The sequence below is a fragment of the Neolamprologus brichardi genome, chromosome 20, assembly GCF_056152115.1.
Source record: "Neolamprologus brichardi isolate AB-2024 chromosome 20, ASM5615211v1, whole genome shotgun sequence".
Classification (NCBI taxonomy): Eukaryota; Metazoa; Chordata; class Actinopteri; order Cichliformes; family Cichlidae; genus Neolamprologus; species Neolamprologus brichardi.
The window spans coordinates 23,119,790-23,138,877 of NC_142123.1; the positions used below are offsets into that span (position 1 = coordinate 23,119,790).

Genomic DNA, 19,088 nt, shown 5'->3' on the forward strand with positions numbered 1-19,088 from the left:
TGTATTAAAGTAACAGAAAATTTAAAAATGCATTTTTAGATGTTATTTAAAATATTACTCATTACTCGTATTGTTTATTTACTCACATAAACACAAAGAAAATAGTAAAAAGTAATATAAAACCTTGTGAAAATAGAGTGTTTATATGCACACTGATGCAGCCATTTGAATGCCAGTGGTGCATTGCTCTACCTACATTAATATATGGTGAAAATTTTAAAAACCCACTTCACACAATAAACAATTTTAGTCAAGTCAATAATGTTTTAGTCACATTTGACTGTGATATGAACAGCAGCATTTTACATTAAATTGAGATTGTTGCCTGTGCAGTCTCTTGAAAAGCTCCACACAATAAACTGATCTCTCCTCTCTAACCTGAAGCTAACCAGCTTTAGCAAGATAAGCCAATAAGATTTTACCAACTTTCTATGCCACTAAGGTCCTACTATTTGTCACAGCAGAGTTTGGAAGCTTAAGTGTACCGATATTAGAAATCTCTTTATGTCTGTTCACATCTAAAAATGTTCTTATAGTTAATAAAATGCATAGTCTACATAGTGCAATCCAGTTTGGTCAGGTGTTAGGAGAATATTATGCGTGTACTAAAAAGCAAAATTTGTATTAGATCATTAGAAGGCAATGCAAATGTGGCTAGTGCTCTGTTGAGGAGTAGAGGCTCTCTTTTATACCCGTTCCTGATAAGATTAGTAGTCTAATCTGGGAGGAGTCAAGAATATCCTTACATTCAGACTAAGGATCTTGTACACGTAACTAGTTGGGACACAATCTCTGCTTCTTTTCAAAACATATCACATTTTTTATTTTTTATTTATTCCCGGTCTGGTGGGATAGATAGATTCTCACAAAGGAGCACACAGGATCGAGGGGAACTTGTATTGCCTCCACAGGAGATAATCTGCGACGAATCAAATAAAGTAAGGCCACGGGATTGACTTTACGCAGAGCCGGGGATGGAAAGATGCCAGTCAGAGCCGTTGAGGTCGATGTCAGAAATGGTGGCACTAGCAGCTGTGAATATTCGTGAGTCAACTGCTGAAGGTAAATAACTGATTTAATATTTTTCTTTTTATTTACTTAGTTTTCATTGTTCGATTTATTGAAGCTGCTTGACATTTGGTTCTTCTGCATGCTGGTTTTAAGGAGTAAGAATAAATTCTGTAATATGATGAGGTAAAAGGGGGGAAAAAGCTAACAATGGCTGATGGTAAATCCTTTGAAATTGTTTAATATGCTTTACATTTGACTGCAAGTGACTTATGATGTTGATCTTTGATTGTTACTGAAAACAGTTATATCTAAAAATATATTTGTTCTCTCAGTATCAGTCATACATGATTATGAGTTCTGACATCCAGTTATTTATGAGATACATTTTTCTAGAATCCATAATCAAGGCTCTGCTATGACCGTCAGCCTAAGTGACTGTTCATATGGCATCCCATGCAAAGACAAGAGGTGGATTTCTGATGGAATACAGTAAGTATAGTACAAATGCTGCAAACCCTTCAGTTTAATAACTAAAATGTTATTAACTGATGAGCTACAGTTGTATTTTTACTTCACCAATAAAGCCACATTAAAGCCATGCCAGAACAGTAGCTATTTTTACTGCAACGCGCTGATAACTTGCAATGCCAAACAAGGATTAAACACTTATAAGTGAGCACTGATGATCTTAACTATTTAGGTGTTACAGTACAACCTACATTTTACAGTCTCTGTGCTATGCAACAGTTGTGTATTTGAGACTTCTTAAAGGACTTTGACACTATCGCTAATCAAATCTCTAATCAAATAACTCTGATTTACATTTAGAGAACAGATTTAAGCAAAGGAAGCTTAAAAGAAATGAATGTGTGATATTATTTTTTTTTTAATTATTTTCCCTTTTATTTTTCTATAATAACTGCAGTCAGAGCCCCCAGATCAAAGTACACAATGGTAGGAGAAGCCATACGTTATGTTGTCCCTGGGCATATGCAGTGCTCGATCGGCTGTGGAGGTCAAGCCTGCAAGTATGACAATCCAAGTTATTGGAGTGATGACCAACAGGCCATTAGGGGCCTCTACTCATCCTGGTAGGCAATCTTTGTGCTTCAGTAGTTAATTTACCAGAATTCTCTGTTTGAGTTTGATGTTTTCAATTTTAATGTCTCTTTGAAGGTAAACTGAGAAAGGTGGCTGCTATGTAACATACACTCCACTGTTGTTGTAGGGTTACTGATCACCTTCTTGCCATGTCCAGACCTTCAACAGAAATCATTGAGAAGTATAACATTATTGATCAGTTCAGAAGGTATACGGAACTTTGTGGTCAGCAGTTTTCAACGTCTATCTGAGAATGCTCAGATGAAATAAGACTAATGAAGTGTTCTCTCTCTCTCTCTCTCTCTCTGTTTGTGTGTATGTGAAGGAATGGTATTAAAACAGTGATCAACTTGCAGATCCCTGGTGAACATGCTAGCTGTGGCAATCCACTGGAGCTACAGAGTGGGTTTTCATACCTCCCTGAGGTCTTCATGGAAAATAAGAGTAAGTGCTTTATGAAATTCCTGATTCAGCTGTGTAGAGTTCAGTAAATTTAACCAAAAACATTTTGCAATTTCAGTTTATTTCTATAATTTTGGTTGGAGTGACTATGGCGTGGCCAGCCTCAGCACTGTGCTGGACATGGTGAAGGTCATGGCCTTTGCACTGCAAGAGGGAAAAATAGCAATCCACTGTCACGCTGGTCTCGGCAGAACAGGTAGCTTTGCGTGTAGTTTCCAATAAAATCTGTATGAAATGGTAAAATCTTTCATCTGCACACTACACAGAGGTAACAAAATGTCTTTTCTGACCCTCCAGGTGTTCTGATAGCGTGTTTTTTGGCCTATGCTACTAGAATGACAGCCAACCAGGCTATTTTATATGTACGTGCCAAACGCCCTAATTCCATCCAAACCCGAGGTCAGCTGCGTTGCGTCAGACAGTTTGTTCAATTCCTTAACCCCTTAAGGAGTGTGTTTTCCTGTGCTGAGCCTCGATCCAATCCAGTTACTCTGTCCCAGTACCTGAACCGTCAGAGACATATGCTGCATGGCTATGAGAGGAAGGAGTTGAGGCACCTGCCAAAGATTGTTAAGTTAGTGTCTAGGCTGCTGCTGGACATTGTAGAGAATCGACAGGTGATTGAGGAAGATATTCTTGAGGCTCCTGATATTCATGACATTGAAATGTGTCTCAGCATTATCGAGAAGATGGATATTGATATAAAGGCACCCCGCTTACCAGGTTCACCCACTTTACCAAGACATTTTAACGAGCCCCCCATCTTCTACCATCGTAAAAGTCTGAGCTACAGTGAGTCCGACTTGAGACGGTTGGGGTCAGAGCTGAACCTTCTCACGCATCCTCTGACCTCCCTGTCACAGAACAATATTGAAATGTTCATTTGCCTATCTGAGTTCCCCGCTTCCCAGTCTCATGGTTGTAGTAGCAACACATCCGATACCTCCCACAACTCAACAGGCTCACTTTGGTGCGTTAAGAATGAGGAAAACCAGAAAGATGGACCCATTCTGCTGAAGAAAGTGAAGAGGAAAACAATCCAACGTAGCGAGTCAGTAGGAAACAATGAACCTACCAAAAAGGGTAGCATATTGTCCAGATGGAAGGCTGAGCAGAGGGAAGAGCTGGGAATGAATGGGGTGAAATCTCAAGGTAAAGAAGAGGAACAATCAGAGGTGCCATTTATCACCCTGCAGTCAGAATTGTCCCTGGATTCCAGGAGATTGCTTGTGGCACAAGCTCTGGCAGTGGACCTTTTTGTCGATGGGCATGAGGAACACAACAGCAAAGTTTTGACTTGGCAGGTATTTAACTCACATTAGTATTGTAGTGGTGTTAGCAGAAAAAGAAAGCATGCATGTAGCTTAGTTCCACAATGCTTTGTCTGTATGCAGTTCAAAGCCACTCCCAAAGCATTTTTGTTTTTGCCATGTCTAGTTTTTTCCTGTGTATAGTAATAATAATAACAGAATAACAGAAACCCACTCAATATTGATATGGATTAATACAGAGACACGTTTATTCACGTATGCAGGCAGAGCTAAATCAAGGAGGTGCATGGGAAAGGCTGTGCATGGAGCGAGATCCCTTCATCCTCACTGGACTCATGTGGGCGTGGCTAGAGCAGCTTAAAGAGCCAGTCATCTCTATTCAGGATGCCAAAGCCCTGAACCCCGACAAGACGGATGCTCAAACGATCCTAAACACACTCGATCAGGTCAGTGTGTGCAGTTTAAGATTTAATACAAAAGCAGTATCACATTAAATTGCTCCAAAATGCTTAGTGTAATCCTCTTTGTCATCTTCTCTTAGGCCCCTAAAGAAACATTAACATGCATATTAGATTGCATGGCTCACATGCTGAAAATACCAGAGGAGATTGAAAATACATTCCTGAATCGTACTATCAAGGCTTTCACCTGGGTAACAAAAACCAACACACTGAATCACTTGTGATCTATTGAATAATTCAGTTCATGTACGGCTTCTAGTTTGTTCTAACAACTCAAGAATCACGTTTGTGTTTTAACAGGTGGATATTAATTCAGAGGACAGCAGCAAAGTGTACGAGTCCATGATCAGAGTCTTAAGGTGTATTCTTGAGGACATGAGATCTGCACTAGAACCAGATGCGACGCCCACGTCTCCCTTCCCTGTAACATAATATATAGCCACTAATCTATGTTTGGTGCATTGACACTGTGGAAAGACAAGGATGCTTTTGTGCCTTGTGTCAAAGTTGTTTAATGTGTAATATAAACATTTATATGTTAACCTGCCTCAGTAGATTCCAAATAACATACTGAAAAACAGCTGACGAGAATACTTTATTCTTTAAGTATGCTGGGCCGTAAGCCTGGTCACATTCAACACATACCTCAGCTCTAAAAGCGTAGCGCTCAAACACAAATCTTACATTTATACAGACTTCTCACAACACAATACTACTGATGCCTTTCTCATAATTACCACAGGAATCCTTAACTGTATTACTTTCATTTATATTATAAGCATAGTGCTACCAAAGAAAATGCATATAACAAAAAAAGAAATGTTGATCCCTCTAGTGAGTGGTGCAAACTAAATGCAGGCACTTTTGTGAGCTTGTGATGCTCAGGCATTGAAGGAATAAGCTTTTAGGACATCTTTTCCATCATTCCCTTCAACCGATGCCACAATGCTGGAGTAGTCACAGGCGACGTGAGTAAACCCTCTGGAACAGAGTATGGTGTAAATATTATGTGATACTCAGGTCATAATGTCAAAGACATGCTTGTTTTCAGTAATTATCTGCAATTATTGATGATAACATGGCATGGATAGTGTTGATACAGTAGGGATACTAAAAGACCACAGCTTACAGTACCTGGACATTGTGTGAGAGCCTCCCAGTAAGTGGTATCGGCTCTCCAGTGTCAACCCATAGTCTCTGTCATTTTTCCAGGTTAGCACTCGTAAGGAAAGGTCCTTGGATGCTGTTACAACACGAAAACTGTCCTGCAACATGAAAACAACATAAACCGATCATTTACAGGCACTAAAAATGGTGAACTTTTCACAAAAATGGTATTATGTATGGCATTAAATCAAGAATTTCAGCAGCTAATGGGAATGTCTCTGAATTCCAAATGAGGAAACAGCCTACCACGCATATGGAAGAGATTGGCAGAGTATGTTCTTTAAAGCTAGCAAGCATGACTCCTTTCAGTGAGTAAACCCATAGCTGTTCACCAGCTGCCAACACTATGCAGTTGCTATCCTTGGCTGCTAGGAGGATGTTTGAGGACGAGGCATTCAGTGTCAAGGGGAAAGACTCGACCTGCTGGACTAAAATGTAAAGGAGACTCAGATTACACTTGTACAAGGCAAATATTTAAGAAAATATAAGAAAGTCTAGGCTTAACATGTGGATCTAAAATTACAGCAACAAGACTGGTACATCATTTTTTCCAGTTGAAAAACCGCCTTTAAAACAGATCTGTGGGTGCGCTGCTTTCTAGTATTTCAAAGTTGTAGTGAGTGCTGTACTTGGCATGTCGGGCTTTTTTGTCCCTGAAACATCACTCACCAATATTGTGTTCAGAAACAAACATAGATACACAGTTTGCTTTAACACTTTATTCAAATCTACTTATCTTATATATGTGTTGAAATCATGGAATTTTTATTATTCGAGGAAGTAAGCAAAACTCAAAACAACAAGTACATCAAACTGCATATGTTCAAGTACCAGCAGTGGCTGTAAAGAGTTTTCCTTTTTGTCTTTTAAAGTCTGACTTTTACTAGTTAGTGTGCACATATCTGAGTCCTCACCTATGATCTCGGACTTGTACTTAGTCTTTTTCACGATGATATCAAAGATGGTTATGTCATTTTTGTGTTCGAGGTCATTGTGGTGAAGGACAGCCAGTCTGGCAGGCTGGGTGGGTATGAAGACAGCAGCCCGGCACCCAATGACTGGCACAGACTGGCAAAGGGGCTCTTCATCCTCAGACGGAGAGGTCAAACTCTCAGTGTAAAACACCTGGCATAAAAAAAAAAAACACAAAATGCAGAACTCTATATCTATAAATGCTTTTGACTACTCCAACTGTGCAACATATATTTTCTACATGAGTCACTTATACAGAGGTAATGTAGTAAAAGAATCAGCGTACAGCAGAGCCGCTGAAGACAATATAAATGAATACCTTTGGAAAAAAATCATTATTCTCCGTAGTTCCAGCTGTGATCCATTTCTTGTCAGGTGAAGCTAGGAGTATGTTGACACTAAAGGTGTCATACACTATAATGCTGGACTTTTTAGTCAACGAAGGACCTGCTAGTGTACACACAGATCCCTGACCAGTTCCAACCTGGAAGGCAATATAATAAATCTTACTTTAAAATGATTGTATTTCATTTTCTAATAAGAAACTTAGAAATGCTGTGGTTACTTACGGTTAGAAACCAGTCATCGTCTATGTTGTACTGTAGCAGTGTACAGTGTGATGAGGAAGTAGAAAAGGAGGCCAACTCCTGGCCAGATTGGCCTTGCCAGGTCTTAATCAGGCCCTGAGAATCTGCTGTGATCACAACTTCATGCTGTTCATCACTTAAAATCTTCATCAGAGGACTCTGTACAGGACTACACCACAGGGGCTCACCCTGAGAAAAAAAAAAGGGTGCTACTGTGTGTTACTGCCTAAGTGACAAACATTTATCCCAGAAGACTTTCAAACAATACAGGAGAACCGTCTGAGAGATTTTGGCTCAGCAATAAAGATATATACTGTTACAGAACAGTACAGCACGTGTAGTATTTCTGCGTTAACTTTGTGGCACTGAAGATCTAAAAAACAAACAAAAAAACCTCATGACTTATTAGAAATGTATCCTCCAAGCTTCAGTACGGACAGAAAAGACCAGGATTTGACACATAATGTTCAGATTTGATATGTTTCCTGTCACAAATTCAATTTAAGTCAGAAGTTTAAAGCAAATGAAATATTAATCTAGCTGAATGCACAATTTATGTTAAGCAGATAAAAATAAGACACTACTTTGCAATGGTGCAGATACTTCTAGCACTGACGTTTTGGATGTTCCATGCTCGGACCGTCCCATCAGAAGAAGCACTGCAGACTGTGGCGTTGTGGCTCCAGAAATCTGGAAGCTGGCTTGAATTTGCCTTTAGGTAAACAAACCCCACAACCCGGCCTGATGGAAAGGAAAACAGAGCACAAACAAAGAAAATAGACATAAAGAACAGCATGCAAGCCTGAATTGTCACATTTTTGTTTTGCTATTTTTTTTAACTTATTTTATTTTTGGTTTTATTTTTAGTTTGAGTGAAGTTAGTTTCTAGAGATCGGTTGCTAATTTGAGTTTCGCAGTTTAATATTTTTTAAATAAACAAAGTTTGAGTATTTTTGTCTTTAGGGGTAGATTTAATAAGCTCATAATGGGTTTTACGTCACAAATGTGTGATTAACTGTCGACTTCTTTGTGCCTATTTTGTTGACAAATAAAGATAATTATAAACTGTATATTTTAATAACATTCTCACAATCTGCAGAGTTGTGTATATTCTGTCACTCCATGGTGGCAAGTATGTTGTTACGTTTACTTTTTTTTAATGCAGCAGTATGCCGGGGCAGCGGGGTGAAAGCAGCTGTGCCAGCAAACTGATCCAGATGACCAGGAAGGCTGGTCATCTTCTGGGGGTGGAACTTGAGCCTGTGGTGGAGGTGTCTGAGAGGAAAATCCTCAGCATCATCCGAGGGCTCGCTGTTCTGATGCAGGACTGAGCGCTACAAGGGAGCTTTTCCAGCTGTGGTGGTTACTGGATTATCTGTAATTACTTCTTACCTAATCCATTAATGACACTTTCTCCCTTTTACATCAGGGTTCTCATATATGAGATGCTGCACTGTATAATCTTTATAGTTTTACTCCAACTGTAAGAGTTTGATCCTTTCCAGGCTGAGATTGGTAAGTTTGAAGTGACTGACAATCCTGGCTGTCACTATACTCAGAGTTTGTTTCTATTTTTATTGCATTGAGCGTGTAAAAGGCACGGACATTTTCCTCAGCAGTCAAGATTAATACAAGATTATTTTACTTTTATTTATTTTCTTTTTAGCTTAATTTCATTTTTAAGTGTTTAAAGTTGATTCCTGTTATTTATTAATTTACTCCACTTTCTTTCTTTTTTTTAATTTTTTTTTTTGTTAGCTAAAATATTTTCCCCTCCTTCTTTTAGTTTAGTTCTAGTTAACTATACTAACAATGATGTAAAGGAGACTCCATTGACACACCTGTGTGCCCCCTGAGGCTTTTGCAGGTATAGCCTCCTGTGCGACCTTTCGTCATGTTCTTCTCCAAGTGGGATCGTCGCAGGAAGTATCTCTTCCAGGAGTGATTCGCCTGTTCACTCCCCAAGACTGCGAGGTTACAGAAACCCCAGCGCTGCAGACACATCCTCCTGAGGAGAGCACACAGTCCAATGTTTACATGCGCGTTATCACGATTTCCACGCCCATCGACTTTTAATATCACGCTTTATGTTATAAATCTGGCAAACAAATCACCTCCATAACCAAGGAGTCTCTGCAGCTTCATGCCAATCCTGAAATACAGATTTGCAATCAGACACAAGTCACAATTTTTGTTATTTTGGCGCTACTTCCGCATGGTGGACACTCCTTACCTTACACACACTTGAAACATTAATTAAATCTTCCTGGGTAAGAAATGTAAAAATTTGAATCAGGCAGTCATCGATCAGCTGCGGTTCACATGAGTCCATGCTGGCATCGATACGGCGTTAAACAGATATTCCCGCAGAGACTATCTTTAATTTTTTCTCCTCAGTAAGTTAAAGAGAAAGTGCGACAGCAAACGGGTAAACTACGGAAGGAATCCAGGGACAAGGAGGGAGAGTTCGCTTTAACCCGCAGTGTCCTCGCTGCACCACCAGATGTCGCCATCATCAAAGACAGGCGATCCACAGAGTCTGGGACGGAGACGCACAACAGGTTGCGCGCACCAGACGCATTGTGCGTGGACAAGAGACCGGCGAATTCTACTTTTGGGTTAAAAAAAAACCAAATCCACATACAAAATTCAATAAAGGCGTAATTTAACCGGGGTTGTCAAAAAGAGTTGAGAGAGTGGGCTACTCTTCAATCTGATTCTCTAATCGGTTTTAAAAATCTGATCTTAGCTTTAATCAGGATCGTTTTAAATATTCTTCTTTTTACTTTGCTACTCTTCTTTTTGGAAAGTGGGACATAAACATAGTTAAATGCAGTGATCCAAAAATGTTAACCTGGGCAAAATAAAAGAAGGCTTTTAAATTAGTTAACGCGTTGAGTTATTAATATGCCCCCCCAAATTAATAAGAATCCTAATCAGCCAAGGTGAATGAAGACGAGAGGAGTGTGCAGGCTTGGAAGCGTGTGTGTGTGAGTGTTTCTGTTGAGATTCAGCCCTGGCGGGATTCTTCAGCAGGGCCCCATGGCTCCTATGAACACGCCCCAGATAGATGAAGCAGATAAATATCCAAGACCTGCGGGTAGCAGAGGAACTGTGAGACAGAGATAATCGCACTTGCTCACCCCAAGAGTTACCTGTGACACCCTCGCAATGACAAGAGGGCCCGGCGATAGGGGCCACGTAATGGGATTTTTGGATGATACCCTAGTCGGTGATTTATAAAAGTACCGAAACATCTGCTGCTCTTTTTTTTATGCTTTTCGTCACTTTGGACTTCCTCTGGAGTTACCTGAGTCGTGATCGACCGGAGCGTACGGGAACCGAGTGATTAATCAGCTCCACGAATCGTTGCATGAAACTGAGAGCTGGGCCGAAATGAGTCGGAGAACACGACGCTGGATTTTAAGAGTTTTACTTTGCCTGGGAATTGTTTACTTGAAAATCGGGTGAGCAGCGTTCATTTGAGTTCTCATCAGTTGCCGTAAGTCAGTCACAACACAAAAGACTTTAAAAGCTGAGGACTGGCGGACCTTTAAGTGCTGTCGGTCCTTCAGAAACCACTCCTGAGCCCCGTATTTCCTCAAAAGCAGGTAGAAGTACGCAGTTGAATAAATAAAACCAGCGAGGAGCGTGGACTTACATGGCAGTTGCTCTTATAAGTGAATCACGCTTCCTTTGTTATACCTTAATGATCATAAAACGCATACATTCATAATACTTCAAATGATATGAAACTGTACTGTAGGTAAGTTTCAGAAATACTCTCGCGGTGCACCTGAGCTCACACATATGATAGAATCTATTGTAAAGAAAAACAAACAATTATGTTGATTGCATCTCCTCTTGATTTGGAATTACATAGTAAAAGCATATTTAATCCACACGGACGTGTTAAATGCTTGGAGTATTACACCGATTTATAACACCAAACAGGAACTCGGGCTGCATCTGAATTTAGACTGTTATGTAAAATAAAATTAAGCTAACAAAGCTAAGAAGCTGATGGCTGCTTTCTCAGTCATATCCATCTTCCGTTTACAGTGGTTTCTCATCGGTGGTGGCCCTAGGTGCGAGTATAATCTGTAACAAGATCCCCGGTTTGGCCCCAAGACAACGGATTATCTGCCAGAGTCGCCCCGATGCCATTATCGTCATCGGAGAGGGAGCCCAAATGGGCATCAACGAGTGTCAGTTTCAGTTCAAAAACGGGCGCTGGAACTGCTCTGCGCTTGGAGAAAGGACTGTCTTCGGAAAAGAGTTGAAAGTGGGTATGTTGCTGTCTGTTAACGTTTGCTTAGCCTTCTCTCTGAAACTTTAGTTTTCCTCCCAGCAGCAAACACAGTGTATTAACCACCTTTGCGCATTGTGCGTAAAACAGCCTTTGCATTTGGCTCTTTTTATGATTTACCTCCAAAAATTAACATGCATCACATATTTATGCGTGTTTACTGTCACCAGTCAAGCACCTGCACATCATAAATATGAAAAATCATCTGTTTTTCATTAATACATTGCTGGATTTATACTATCAGGAGTCATTCACATCTGGGTTAGTCTTGAGCCCCACGTTTCAATGAGTAGGGCTCTCCGAGGTATCTGAGTCCAGCATGGTAACAAAACTCTTGCCACTGTTGGCAGCTTTTCTTTTCAGCCCCTAGAGTCTCTAGAGGCACATTTCCACTGGTCTTTATCCTTCTAGTGATGGGTGGCTCTCACTGTAAGGATGTCGGTCTTACCACGGGTATAAGTTACAGTGAGGAATAGCCAAGAGGAAAGCAAGACATGAAAGTACTAAATTAGAGAAACAAATAAATCCAAATCAAGTTCCTGCAGCTGGAATAAAGTTTCCTGTAAAGAGGGATGAACTCCCTTCAGGGGATGCTCAATTATCTTTGAAGTTTTGTGCCTTGTTTGCTAAAATGGATTAAAGATTATTAGATAGTGGAAAGGAAAGTGTTTGCTCAAGACTAAAGGCATTTTATCTTATGATGCCTTTATGGCTACAGGTAGTGGAAGGCTTAGAACAACAGAGGTGGCTTTGTCAAACTTTTTACCTAGCATTAAAAGATGTGAAATATGTTTTTGTTCCATCCCCAGCTAAAGATAATAAAAATTATATATCACAAATAGCCCTATGTACAATGGTTAGTAGCTTGGGCCAGCTGTTGGAGGCTGCTGCTTTGGAAAGAAAAGTTTATCTCTTCATGCTTCTAAAATGAAAACAATGCACTTGACAGTCTGTCCCCTTTTGAATGAGCGCTTTTAGCCAATCCAGAGTTTTGGTCTGTGTGTCCAAAAGAGGAGTTTAACTCTATTGCTTGGACAGCCGTACCAAATAGATTGGTTTCACTGATCAGATTTAGCTTAGAAGATGAATGGTTGTAAGTGAAAACCATTGTTGATCCCCGGGCTGAGTGGAGCTGTGTAGCTTGCTATTGTTCTGGAAGCAACAATTGGAAATGAATGAGCAGGGTGACTGACACAATGTTGACGCAACGTGCACTAGATTTGAGACAGTTTAGACCTCGGCTATGTTTGCACTTGAACTTTGTAGTTGCACTAGTCTGAGATGAGGAACATACAAAGAGACTGCATAGTGAGAGGCTGAAGTGTGAGTAAACTGGCACTCCTAGTTCAACACGTACAGGCTTTTGATTTTTTTTCTACTTTCTTTTAAAGATCTTCCTTCTGTCATTACAAGGTTATGAAGTATTCATACCATCTCTTGTGGTAAACCCGTGCACTCAGAAGTGGAGGGGAAAAATTAACAACGGTGCACCCAGAACTGACTACCCCGACACACCTTTTTTTGGCTCTGAGCCCATCAAGTCTATAAAAACGTCCAAATAATTGATGCCTCAATATGAGTTTTTTTTTTCAATGGCAAGGGCTCACATCCAAGTTGTTTATCAAAAACACGGCAGCTTTACGTAGTGAACTTGGTGGCTGGAGGAAGCATAAAGAAGGTATGATGTTTGTTATGAGCAAATAGTAACAAGAAGAGTTTATTTACACATAGATATGATGGATGATACACTTAGGGGTTTCCTGTTTGCATTATAATGAATCATAGATCTGAAACTAAAACATCATACTTGCTGATTTTGTTTGAGAATGCTAACATACATATTGGGAACATTTCAACATTGAATTGCTTTGTTTACATTACACTTGAGGTTTCAAATAAGACATTTAAAAGCGATATTAGACTGTCTCTCGGCTCGTTCGACTTGAGAGCTTTCATTCAGGTTCTGTCTTTTGACTCCTGTCTGAGCCGTTTCAGATTAACCTTTAGTTATTTGTCGATATTTCCGCGTGTGTAAATGATTTGTCAGCTGGGCCTGGAACTAGATAACGGCAGAATGAAGATTCTGATGTGACTGCCTTATGAGTTTACACAGAATGTGACAACTTCTAAGTGGATCAATAGCCCTTCCTTGCCGACAACTCTCTTATTCATACGGCTTTGTTGACAGTACGGCCTGCAGACATTTTGGTTCACAGGCACGACAGTTTCCGGGTCAGGTTTCGAAACACCGCAGCCCTTGAGCGATATGTCAGTAAGACTGTAATGTAAGCACACATATTGTTAATAATTTACCTCTTTTTCCTATTTAAACAACCTCTTACATTCTGTGGTATTCCTTTTATAGTAAAGGAGAAACACTATAATCTTCCCCTCTTAATTAAATCTAAATGTATGCCTACATTTTATTATTACACATCATTATCATATTATTCATCACTTTTTTTCCCCCGCTCCCCTAGGCAGTAGAGAGGCTGCATTCACCTACGCCATCATCGCAGCAGGGGTGGCCCATGCAATCACAGCCGCCTGTACACAGGGTAACCTGAGCGACTGTAGCTGTGACAAGGAGAAGCAGGGTTTCTACAGTAAAGACCAAGGATGGAAGTGGGGAGGCTGCTCAGCAGATATCAGCTACGGCTTAGGCTTCTCCAAAGTATTTATTGACGCACGGGAGGTCAAACAGAATGCAAGGACACTCATGAACCTCCATAATAACGAGGTGGGACGCAAGGTAGGTAATTAGCAAGAGGACTTTGAAAAAGTCCTGCTCCGATCTCCACGTCCTTTTTTCCACACTTAAATATAATGGTGAATTGATCTTAAGTAGTCTAAAGCTGGTAATGCTTTGATAGGAGTGAGCCAAAGCACTGAGCAGTGGGACCAAGCTTAAACAAGGAGTGGAATAAAAGATTGCTTTTAGCTGTCTAAGTGGCAGGGTTTGATTACAGCCCAGATCTCTGAACTGAAAACAGATTGACATGGTACAAAAAGGCATTAGCCCAGTCCCCCTCATGTTTTGCACCACTGGGACAGTATACAGTTACCTTTATGACAATCCCCACCCACAATTTCTCTGTTCGCACAAACCCACATCAGGTGCAATGTGCATGCACATGCAGCTCGGGGCTGTTTACAGTTAGCGATTGGGGCTGCTTTTCATTGGGTAATATTTGCCTCTATGGAGGTGTACTTTCTAATGCACAGGTTAAATTCACTGCTTACGTCAATTCTCAGAGTTTATTTTATTTTTATTCACAATAAAATGGAAAAACAACCCCAAGCAAACAAATGAAGCAAAACATAAATGATCACAACATGAAAACATAATAGAAGCCAACAATATTATATTGAAAACTAGATTTTAGACAGTTTTTGTTAGAGTTAGTTTTAATTAGATGTTGATTTGAATCTTTTTTCTGTGCCTGTGTTTTTGTGTGGATGGTTGCATAACGCTGCAGAATGACAAAGAGACTCCAGTAGGTCTAGAAGTTGGAAACTGAGTGGAATAATGTGTCCAACAGCTAAGGCTTTGCCCAAGTTAACCCATATCCTCTCTCCCTCTCTGACTCTGCCAAAAGAGCCTGATTCCCACAACCGACACATTGAACACAGAGGCTGAAAAGCCTCCTAACACAATAGTACCAAGCAGATAATTTTCTGCACCCATTTCAGGGCGGTGAATTCAGATTGGCTTTTCTGGACAGCTAAACTGCCTCCCAACGAAAAGGACTACTCGTGGATTCAAACTTTGAGCCGTCTCACTTATTTCCTATTCTTTCTGCAAATAAATAGACTCTCTGTTTTCCTTTACTTATGCTAATCAAAAGCAGTGACACTGAGCAGGAGCAGCGTTCACAGCTCCCTGGTCGAAGACGTCCACACAATGGCTGTCACAAGTGTTGGTCACAGGACAAGTGATGGATTAGGGAGTGAAGCCAAGGTTTTTATGAAGTGGTTTGCTCAGGGAAAACTTGTTCTTTTTGGTCCTTGTTCACACATCTGTATTTGGGTTTTTACTCCTTACAGTTTACTTGTCAAGAACACAGACACGTAAATTTCTCACGAATGGCTTTAGGAGACCGTATCGCATACCAAACACCTAGCATTTCAGAAAAAAACGGAAACCGCAATTGACCTTGTTGCTAAAGAAAACTGTAGTTTAGTCAATGGCACTTCTTATTGTCATCAGTTGAGGCTTTAGCCGTAATCCCAGTCACTCGGCGCCTTGTAGAGTCACTCTTGACATTTGTGTGGTGTGTGTGGTAACTACACACACAGAGCCTGAAATCTGATACATTATTTTGGCTTCTGTGTATACGGTACCACACTGTTATGTGGTGGGGCTGTATTTAATCCCTAGCCGTACTGTATTTGTCAGTCACATTGTTTAATAAGCTGCAAGTTTTTCGCCTGTTTTAATGTAAAGTTGAAGTATGGATTGAAACAGTTTTATGAAAGGATATGCAAGCATAGTTTAAATTTTAATCACACACAAATTCTGATTGATTTTAATATGACCATGTTCCAGAGGTGACACAGTGAAGTCATCATTATAGTACAGGAACTGATTGTAAAATAGTCATCACTGGAGTGTGTTTACTACCTTACTAAGCTGCTTTTCTGTGTCTAGGTGCTGGAGAAGAACATGCGACTGGAATGCAAGTGTCATGGTGTCTCGGGCTCCTGCACAACCAAAACCTGCTGGACTACACTTCCCAAGTTCCGCGAGCTCGGCTACATTCTCAAGGAGAAATATGCCCACGCCGTACACGTGGAACCAGTCAAAGCCAGCCGCAACAAGCGCCCTAAATTCCTCAAGATCAAGAAGCCGTACTCTTACCGAAAGCCCACGGATACAGAGCTGGTGTACATAGACAAGTCTCCTAACTACTGTGAGGCGGACCCCGTCACGGGGAGCCTGGGGACACAGGGAAGGGTGTGTAACAAGACAATGATGCAACACATCAGCGGCTGCGACTTGATGTGCTGCGGCCGGGGATACAACACACACCAGTACTCCCGGGTCTGGCAGTGCAACTGCAAGTTCCTGTGGTGCTGCTATGTGAAGTGCAACACATGCAGCGAGAGGACAGAGGTGTACACATGCAAATGAGAATATTTATTGGATGGTGTGTGTGTGTGAGTCTGTGCGTGCGTGTGTGTGTGTGTGAGATGTATGCATGTGAGCGGTCTTGTTTTTTGTGTTTTAACGGACAACCTTTACAAGAAAAAAAGAGGCTGCTTTTACAGTCTTTACACACATCATGAGGAACTACTGTACTGCATATACAGTAAGCTAAAAATGAGGCACCATGATTCTTTTGCACAAAAGCTCTTCACCCCTCTTCTTGGACTGCTCGTTGGGATGTAGTGGCAAAGCATTGTGACAACCACTGTTAAAGGGGGAAAAAAATGTAGCCCGACATATGCGACTGGGTGACCACAAAGGGAGTCTCTAAAATTAAATGTCAAGACTTTAAGCTACATGGACGTGTACCGACATGCTGACTGCTTGGACTTTGCCAATGCAGATAAATTATGGTGGACGTTATGCCAGGCAGCACACACTGCCGTCGTTCCAATGCCACCTGTGCACAGATGAAATTAAGCAGCAATTTGGAATATTTAACATACTTGTATTTAGAGAATGAAAAGTAATTAATATTAATTTATTCTATAAAGAACTACTGATTTTGTCCGATATGGACACAAAAAAACAAAAACTAAATGAAATCCAACCTTGTTCATGGTTAAGACACTGGAATTGAATCTGTCTGGAATAATCCGTATTGCTGTAGACTAATGTTGTTCCAGATGAAAATGCTGTAGGCTACTGAAATTGACCTTTTGACCTTCTCATGAGTTCGTCTTCCCTCTGTTTGCTGCTAGTCTAGAAACGTGAGGTAGAAGGCTGTACTTGTATGCTGTACTGACCGTCTTCAGCGGCATTCCTCACTTCAAGCTGATATAGCTTAACTGGAATCATTGATCAAAAACAAACAAACAAACAAAAACCACAGGCACACTTTCCATGTTTGGTAAGCATTGGTTAATAGAGTATATTTTGTAAAAGCCTATTTTTATATGAATGTTTTATTTATATATTTTGCATATTCAAGGTCGCATTCTGACCCCGACGTCTGTTTTTAAACCCCTGTGAAAAAAAGAAGCTGATATATGTAAGTTGGCCCCTGTTGTCGCTGCCATAGTTGTATATTGTAAGAGATAGAGACTGTTTATAAGTGTTCAAATGTCTGTGTTTACTGCATTTCATGACTACTACTGATGGAATACAGGAAAAGAATAACACTTACAAGACACGAGTTCCCTTATTTCTTGTTCACACATCGGTTTTTTATCGATTATGCCATAAAGAAATGTTCTGAAATAGCTTTATGTGGATAAAACACACTTGAACAGTTGTGATATGTCTCAGAATGAGTTAGCATGTCTTAGTGAATTTATCAGTAATTGTAAATTAAAGAAAACGAAGCCTAGCTGTCATATTGTTGCCATAAAAAGTGATGCAGTGAAGCCGTTGAACATTTATGGCTCTAATTACTTTAATTGCTCATAAAAACTGATAGTGCTATTACTTCATCCAGATATAAATATGTTTGTTAATATCACGCAGTTACCATGGCGATAAATCAAGGACTAGCACAATGTGTGCGATGCTTAGCAGAAACAGAGATGTTCTTTGAGAGGGGAAAGTTATTCAGGCTCAATTGAGGGCCCATCTCGCACACTGGGAAGGAGCTGAATGTGCCTCAGAAGAAAAGTGTTTGTCCGCTAATGGTAGGGTACAGGGGTAATTGATGAGACTGCTTGGGCGGACTGTCACAGTGATGACTTGCTCAGTCGGGGGAGTGGGAGCTGTCAGGTGATAGATGACTCGCACATCTGCTTCATTCACTTCTGGGCCACCAGTTGCTACAACAACTCCAGCGCTGCAGAGAAAATGCAGGGTAGTCTCCAAGAGAGGCCGGCCAGCGTGTCAGGGAAATGTTAACGATGCAAAAGCCCACAGTCGTTCCAGATTCCACTCTCATTGGCCTCTAAGTGGAGTGAGGAGGTGGCCCCGAAGGTGTTGATGGAAAACCTGCTCCCAGTACCCTCCAAGGACTGACTGACAAAATTTTCACCGGCGCTGTAAATTAGAGACTGTCCAAATGGGCATGTTCTCTGTGAAAGAACCTTTTTTTTTCTTTCCCCTACCTCCTTTGTGAAAAAAACGGAGACACATGAGAATTCAGGTTTAATTTACAGTAGATTAGCCATATCATGTGTCATTGCCAGTGATAATCTACCTAGAATAAAGAGAAAAGGGCGTGAAGGGATAATAACAGGGGCTTGTCTCTGTCTGACAAAGGCTTTCAGCTTTCATAATATTGATACAAAAGACTCACGCATAAGAAAAGGCAGCTGCTCAGAAGGCTCTGGTTAAAACTAAACTAGGGGTTTTGTGTGCAAGACGCACATCCCACTATCTCAGGAGCAAAACAGTTGCGTCTCCGAGACCTTTTTATACGCGTCCCCCATTTACTTTCACTTGGAGCGATCGAACATGGGCAAAAATCCCAGCTTTGTGTGGATACTTTGAATGTGGCGCTCTAAAGTTACAAGGTGCCCTTTGGTTCTGCTAATGCGGATTTTGAAGATTTACACCGTGAAGCCTTTGATGCTATTATTTACAGCAAAACACGCCTTTTTAAAAACAAACAGT

General features: G+C 40.7%; 3 protein-coding genes across 3 annotated transcripts; 2 read left to right on the plus strand and 1 right to left on the minus strand.

Annotated features, from left to right (window-relative positions):
• Nucleotides 1-767: 767 nt before the first annotated feature.
• Nucleotides 768-5,300, plus strand: ptpdc1b (protein tyrosine phosphatase domain containing 1b). Its single transcript, XM_087834347.1, has 10 exons — nucleotides 768-1,062; nucleotides 1,405-1,500; nucleotides 1,937-2,102; nucleotides 2,240-2,320; nucleotides 2,438-2,556; nucleotides 2,633-2,770; nucleotides 2,872-3,878; nucleotides 4,109-4,291; nucleotides 4,387-4,497; nucleotides 4,607-5,300. The coding sequence occupies exons 2-10, from the start codon at nucleotides 1,455-1,457 to the stop codon at nucleotides 4,736-4,738; spliced, it is 1,983 nt and encodes a 660-aa protein (XP_087690473.1). The 5' UTR covers nucleotides 768-1,062; nucleotides 1,405-1,454; the 3' UTR covers nucleotides 4,739-5,300.
• Nucleotides 4,883-9,460, minus strand: fbxw12 (F-box and WD repeat domain containing 12). Its single transcript, XM_006796450.3, has 10 exons — nucleotides 9,266-9,460; nucleotides 9,147-9,184; nucleotides 8,874-9,040; nucleotides 7,649-7,773; nucleotides 7,015-7,221; nucleotides 6,765-6,929; nucleotides 6,388-6,598; nucleotides 5,720-5,901; nucleotides 5,441-5,571; nucleotides 4,883-5,287 (listed from the first exon to the last, which is right to left on the minus strand). Exons 1-10 carry the CDS (start codon nucleotides 9,362-9,364, stop codon nucleotides 5,188-5,190), a joined length of 1,425 nt encoding a protein of 474 aa, XP_006796513.2. The 5' UTR covers nucleotides 9,365-9,460; the 3' UTR covers nucleotides 4,883-5,187.
• Nucleotides 9,461-10,090: 630 nt separating this feature from the next.
• On the plus strand, nucleotides 10,091-17,654 carry wnt7ab (wingless-type MMTV integration site family, member 7Ab). Its single transcript, XM_006796451.3, has 4 exons — nucleotides 10,091-10,499; nucleotides 11,095-11,321; nucleotides 13,822-14,093; nucleotides 15,993-17,654. The coding sequence occupies exons 1-4, from the start codon at nucleotides 10,429-10,431 to the stop codon at nucleotides 16,473-16,475; spliced, it is 1,053 nt and encodes a 350-aa protein (XP_006796514.1). The 5' UTR covers nucleotides 10,091-10,428; the 3' UTR covers nucleotides 16,476-17,654.
• The last annotated feature ends 1,434 nt before the right edge of the window (nucleotides 17,655-19,088 follow it).

What these genes read in the sequence shown, in the direction of transcription:
- ptpdc1b (XM_087834347.1), top strand. Translation starts at nt 1,455, where the DNA reads ATGGCATCCCATGCAAAGACAAGAGGTGGATTTCTGATGGAATACA. An exon ending in ATTATTGATCAGTTCAGAAG is followed by an intron (nt 2,321 to 2,437) that starts GTATACGGAACT and finishes GTGTATGTGAAG; the next exon opens with GAATGGTATTAAAACAGTGA. An exon ending in TCCTAAACACACTCGATCAG is followed by an intron (nt 4,292 to 4,386) that starts GTCAGTGTGTGC and finishes ATCTTCTCTTAG; the next exon opens with GCCCCTAAAGAAACATTAAC.
- fbxw12 (XM_006796450.3), bottom strand. Translation starts at nt 9,364, where the DNA reads ATGGACTCATGTGAACCGCAGCTGATCGATGACTGCCTGATTCAAATT. An exon ending in GTACAAGTCCGAGATCATAG is followed by an intron (nt 5,902 to 6,387) that starts GTGAGGACTCAG and finishes TTTACATTTTAG; the next exon opens with TCCAGCAGGTCGAGTCTTTC. An exon ending in GGCTCTCACACAATGTCCAG is followed by an intron (nt 5,288 to 5,440) that starts GTACTGTAAGCT and finishes ACTCTGTTCCAG; the next exon opens with AGGGTTTACTCACGTCGCCT.
- wnt7ab (XM_006796451.3), top strand. Translation starts at nt 10,429, where the DNA reads ATGAGTCGGAGAACACGACGCTGGATTTTAAGAGTTTTACTTTGCCTG. An exon ending in ATTGTTTACTTGAAAATCGG is followed by an intron (nt 10,500 to 11,094) that starts GTGAGCAGCGTT and finishes TTCCGTTTACAG; the next exon opens with TGGTTTCTCATCGGTGGTGG. An exon ending in ATAACGAGGTGGGACGCAAG is followed by an intron (nt 14,094 to 15,992) that starts GTAGGTAATTAG and finishes TTCTGTGTCTAG; the next exon opens with GTGCTGGAGAAGAACATGCG.